Source organism: Chenopodium album, chromosome 7 (assembly GCF_948465745.1).
Source record: "Chenopodium album chromosome 7, dcCheAlbu1.1, whole genome shotgun sequence".
NCBI classification, from domain to species: Eukaryota; Viridiplantae; Streptophyta; class Magnoliopsida; order Caryophyllales; family Amaranthaceae; genus Chenopodium; species Chenopodium album.
This window is the reverse complement of record NC_137840.1, coordinates 43299735-43305557: the sequence shown is the minus strand read 5'-3', so window position 1 is coordinate 43305557 and position 5823 is coordinate 43299735. Positions and strand designations below refer to the sequence as shown.

At 36.8% G+C, this 5823-nt stretch overlaps 1 protein-coding gene across 1 annotated transcript; it reads left to right on the top strand.

The window, feature by feature from the left end:
• Positions 1-210: 210 nt before the first annotated feature.
• LOC145640209 (uncharacterized) lies at positions 211-2043 on the top strand. Its single transcript, XM_081691511.1, has 3 exons — positions 211-274; positions 974-1347; positions 1579-2043. The coding sequence occupies exons 1-3, from the start codon at positions 211-213 to the stop codon at positions 2041-2043; spliced, it is 903 nt and encodes a 300-aa protein (XP_081547637.1).
• The last annotated feature ends 3780 nt before the right edge of the window (positions 2044-5823 follow it).

Here is a 5823-nt window from a genome sequence, read left to right as displayed (position 1 = left end):
TGGAAGCATTGAGGGACGTGATGAGCAAATTTGCATGAAAATCTCAAGCTAAGAGGCTTTGCTAGCAGCTTCGATCAAGGAAGGTAAAGGTGTTCCTATGGTAGAGCTTAAACCTTTACCATCACACCTAAGGTATGAATTCTTAGGCCCAAATTCTTCTTACCCCGTGGTTGTTAGTGCATCTTTGAGTAAGAGTCAAGATCAAGCGTTATGCGGTGTTTTGAGAAAGCACCAAGGTTCTTTGGGTTACACCATTATATTGATGACCTCAAAGGTATAAGCCCATCTTTATGTACGCACCACATAACCCTTGAGGAGAGTGCCCTTCCTTCTATTGAACGACAACGGAAATTACATCCCCAAATGGGGGAGGTAGTGTAGAAAGATATTACGAAGATTTTAGATGCGGGAATCATATTCCCCATCTCAAGCTCTAGATGGGTCTCACCAGTTCATGTCGTTCCAAAGAAGGGGGGCATGACCGTCGTCAAGAATGAAAAAGGTGAGCTTATTCCAACAAGGACGGTCACCGGGTCGCGGATGTGTATAGGCTATGGACGTCTAAGCACATCCACTAAGGAAGATCACTTCCTCCTTCATTTCAATGATCAAATGCTTAAAAGACTAACAAGGTACAAGTACTATTGTTTCCTTAATGGTTACTCGGGATTTTTCCAAATTCCTATTCATCCTAATGACCAAGAGAAAACTACTTTTACTTGTCCCTATGGTACCTTTGCCTATAGGAGAATGCCATTCATCTTTTGCAATACTCCTGCCACTTTCCAACGGTGTATGATGAGTATCTTTTGAGATATGTTGGAGGAGGAGATGGAGGTGTTTATGGATGATTTTTCCGTAGGTAGAGTTTCCTTTGAAGCATGCCTTGAAAATCTTGAAAAGTGTTTGGCAAGATGTGAGAAAGTCAACTTGCTATTAAATTGGGAAAAATGCATTTTCATGGTTGAATAAGGAATAGTCCTTGGGCACAAAATTTCCCACAAGGGCATAGAGGTTGACAAGGAGAAGATTGAAGTTATTGAAAAGTTGCCACCTCCGGTCAATGTGATAGTTGTGATATCATACTTGGGTCATGCCGGGTTCTGTAGAAGATTCATTAAAGATTTTTCACTCATTGCAAAGCCCCTCAATGATCTTCTTCAAAAGGATGTCGAGTTTGTATTCGACGACGAGTGTTTGGAGGCATTCAATAAGTTGAAGAAAGCTCTAATCTCCACACCAATTATTCAAGCTCCAAGATGGGATTTTCCATTTGAGTTAATGTGTGATGCAAGTGATACGGCTATTGGAGGAGTTTTAGGTCAAAGAGTTGATAAGAAACTTCATGTGATTTATTATATGTCCAAGACTCTAAATGGAGCTCAACGGAATTACACTACAACGGAGAAGGAGTTCTTTGCTATTGTTCATTCCTTTGAAAAATTTCGTTGCTATTTGTTGGGGTCATAAACAATTGTGTTCACCAATCATGCGGCCCTACAATACCATTTTGAAAAAAAGGAATCAAAGTCAAGACTAATTCGTTGGGTGATAGAGCTTCAAATTTTTTACCTTAAGATGGGAGATAAGAAAGGAGCGGAGAATGTGGTAGCGGATCATCTATCTAGGGTTGAGGATTTTCAAGTTAAAGATGATGGGTTTCCCATTAAAGATAGAATGTCAGATGATTCTTTGTATGCTATAGATGTGAAGGAACTCCCATGGTTTGCCGATTTGGTGAACTATCTTGCTCTTGGGGAATTTCCTCCTTCATTTTCCAAGAATCAAAGAAAGAAGCTCAAAAGGGAGTCTAGGCATTATGTTTGGGATCAACCGATTTTATATAAAAGGGGTGTTGATGGGTTATTGAGGAGATGTGTTCCAAATGAGGAGTTGCCTAGTGTATTGAAGATGTGTCACTCGGATCCGACTAGGGGTCACATAGGTGTTTCAAATACGGCTTTGAAGGTGCTGCAATGCGGATTATGGTGGCCAAATCTCTTCAAGAATGTTTGGAAGTTTGTCAAGAATTGTGACCGATAACAAAGAACCAGAAACATTTCAAAGAGAAACGAAATGCCCCAACAACCCATTCTAGAGTTGGAGATTTTGATCTATGGGGAAATAGATTTCATGGTCCTTTTCATATGGGAATATATCTTTGTTGTCGTCGATTATGTGTCAAAATGAGTGAAAGGTATTGCCTTACCTACAAATGACCATAAGGTAGCAACGAAGATGTTCAAGAAGATAATCTTCCCACGGTGTGGCATCCCAAAGGCAATTATCAGTGATAATGGATATTATTTTGTGCATAGTGCCTTCCGCAAGATGTAAAAACGTGGAGTTAATTAACGTTTCGTACTCCCCTATCACCCTCAAACTAGTGGGCAAGTCGAAGTGTCTAACTATCTAATCAAATTGATTCTTAAGAAGACGGTAGCAAGAAATAGGAAGGATTGGTCGGATAAGCTAGGTGATGCCTTGTGGGCATATAGAATGGCTTTTAAAACTCCTATTGGCACTACTCCTTACCGCTTGGTTTATGGGAAGTCTTGTCATTTCTGGTCAAACTTGAGTATCATACTCATTAGGCTATCAAGAAAATCAATTTTGATTTGGCAAGTGCGGATGAGCAACGTTGGCTTGATCTCCATGAGTTGGAAGAACTTCGATTGGATGCTTATGATTGTGCAAGCATGTACAAAACTCGCACTAAGGAAGTGCATGATAAACTCATTGTGATGAAGGAGTTCAATGTTGGTGACAAGGTTCTCCTTTACAATTTTAGGATGAGATTATTTCCCGGGAAGCTAATGTCTCGTTGGAGTGGTCCTTTTGTTGTTCAAGAGGTTTTTCCTAATGGTGCAGTTGAAACATCTGCTTTGGATTTTTCAAGAACATTCAAAGTTAATGGTCATAGGCTCAAGCGCTATTATGATGGATTTTTTGTGGGGTTTGTTCATGATATGCCTCCTTTTTATCCACCTTGAAGGGTGAAGAACGCCAACCTAATGACTTTAAACAAACGCTTTTCGGGAGGCAACCCGAGTTTCTAACCATTTTCTCTATTTTTCTTGATTTTTGTTTTCTTTTTGTTGTTCCCATTCTTATTTGATTTCTCTTTTTGTATTGTGTTTTTAGGTGGTTTTGATTGGATTTCCAACAATTTTGGTGCCTATTTTGAAGAAAGAGTGCTCAAGTTGATGAATTGGAAGTATACTTAAAAAATTGAAGTTTGGTGGGTTCAAATGGTGGGCTCATAAAAATCTTATGTTGTACCCACATTCTTGGGGTTTAGAAACTGCTTGCCTCAACCTTCATCATGATCATTTCCCTTGTACTCACCGATGTGCTTACGAGAAGAGATTCGAAAGGTCGCATACCCAAAAGGGCACGGGCGCACAGCCCTATGGCGCGGCTTCGCACCCTTTGCTGATGCTCCTTAAGCGCACCGACCTCTCTTTTTCTCTCTCTTCTCTTAATTTCATTTTCATTTGGTTTTTGTTCAAACATCATCACCATTTTCCTTCATTATTTTACTACTGAAATTTCACCATTTTTCACTTCATCTAGTTGCTTATTACTCCTAATCCCTACTCTAACACTTTCATTGTGATTTTCACTTTCCTAAAGTTGGGATTTTTAGGTATCCCTTTGGTTTGGGGTTTGTTGCTTGCAATTTTGCATAATTGTGTTTTTAGTGCTTTGTGTTCCACTTCTTTGTAAACTCTCATCAATCTAAGGTATGATTTACTCATTTCTATTGATACTTATGATAAATTTTCTACCTTGGTTGTTCATGAGTGTTTAGATTGATTTGGTTATAGCCTCACTAATGTATATATATTGCCTACTGTCTCCTTCATTAGTTGTGTTAATGATGAAATTTTGGTGATTATATGAACTTGTGTTTGATGATTTTGCTTGACCATACTATACTTTTGGCACCACCTTTGTTGGAATTGTAGTTTGATTATATTGATATGGAAATGTTAATGTGCATAGTTTGTTTTTGATGATGGTTTGGAGTGTTGTTGCTCATGATGCATACTTGTGACTCGTGGTCCTAACTCACTAGAGCATTTTTCAATTATGTGTGTAGAATGGTTCCTCTCCGTCAAGCTAAGAGGGCTAGATGCTCTACCTATAGTTTTGACACCCATTTGTGTATCCCCAAAACCAAACCCAGTGATGAATACCTACGTTATTTGATTTTTGAACAAAGCGAAAGGGTGAGAAGTCTAGTGATGAGGATGTTTTTATTAAAATATTTCATTTCTTACCTTATTTATGAAAAAACGTGCATTCCTGTTTAGATTGTTCCATGATAAGGGTCCAATACTGGTGTAGTTGGATGGGTTTTGAAAAGACCTTTCCAACGATATATTATAAGACCAATTCTGATGAGTAACGAAAAAGTTATGGCCAAAATACTAAACTAGGCCCGGTTTGGTTTTTATATGCGGCCCAATGATCTAGAGGAGGGCCTATTATTAATTATCATTCCTAAAGCTATTAGGATTGATTATAGTCTTCTAGAATATTCTACAAAGTTCTTTAAAATCCTAATGGAGTTAGGATTGATAATTATGTTTCAAAGATTTTGAAATTGAATAAAACTACTCCTTTTTAGAATCCTTGTTTTGTACAAAGTGGAATATATTCAGATTTTATTTTCGTACCACATAATATTTATCCAAATTTTTTATGGTTGGATAGATCTTGAAATTATATTTCCAATGATATATTATAATATTATATCCGAGCTATAATGAAAAAGATATGAATGGAATACAAAACTCTATCTAAAACAAACACCCTTCCACTATTTCGGCGATATCTTTTAATCTACAAAAGATATTAATCTTATTCGAATTGGGTTGGAAAGTAGACTACAAGAGCTTTCCAAAGACATATTTATGACTTATTTAAACTTCTGGATCAAAAGATATGTTAGGAACAAAATCCGGAAAAACAGTTTTGCAGCGCCGGACGCCAAGCCTAGTGTCTGGCGCCAGACTTAGCGTGTGGCGCTGCACTCAGCGTTTGGCGCCCTAGCGCTGCGATTGTGTTTTATTCTTTTGGAAATTCTAATTCGTTTTTTTATCACATCCGGCTCATTTTCTCTATAAATAGCCTCCTAAAACCTGCTTTTTCAATCATCAAATCTCATCAAAAATCACCCACTCTCTTCAAGATTCTCTTGATATTCTCTCTCTCTCTTTTCTAATCTATCTTTTACATACAAAATTCCGCATTCACAAGTTCAAGAAACACCTAGCCAAATTCTTAGTTGTCTTCGCCTTAGACGTGAAAGGTTTTATTTTCAAAGGGTTTGGTCCAAAATCTTTATTTCAATTATTTAATTTAATTTTTTGATTTAAATTTTCCTTGAAGTTACTACAGGTGTATTTTGTTATTAGAAAGAGGTACGAGGCACCCAATTAAGTGCGTTAATTGATTTATTGATGTTTTGATATAGAAATCATGCTTAGATTGTTATTACGATTCCTAGTATCATGTTTAGGGTAATAACTATAATTTCTAATATCAAATATAACAATTGTGATTCCTTTGATGCTTCCTATTCTTTTCCTAATATAATGTTAGTATCATGTTGGGGCTATATATTTTATCATTAATGTTAAATGACATGCTAAGGTTTGTGATTAATCTTGGTAGTATCATGCCTTGGATCTTGCTATTATTGTTATGCTTTAACATGATTATGACAAATATGATCATGATTATTTTAATTATTATTATTATGATATGCTTATTATGATTATGATTATTATTATTATTGTGTTGCTTGATTAT

Bases quoted from the DNA above. Each gene is read 5' to 3' on its own strand.
- LOC145640209 (XM_081691511.1), top strand. From the start codon at position 211: ATGCGGTGTTTTGAGAAAGCACCAAGGTTCTTTGGGTTACACCATTAT. The intron at 275-973 runs GTATAAGCCCAT...TGGTTGAATAAG, and splicing joins TTATATTGATGACCTCAAAG to GAATAGTCCTTGGGCACAAA. The intron at 1,348-1,578 runs GTGATTTATTAT...TTTTACCTTAAG, and splicing joins GAGTTGATAAGAAACTTCAT to ATGGGAGATAAGAAAGGAGC.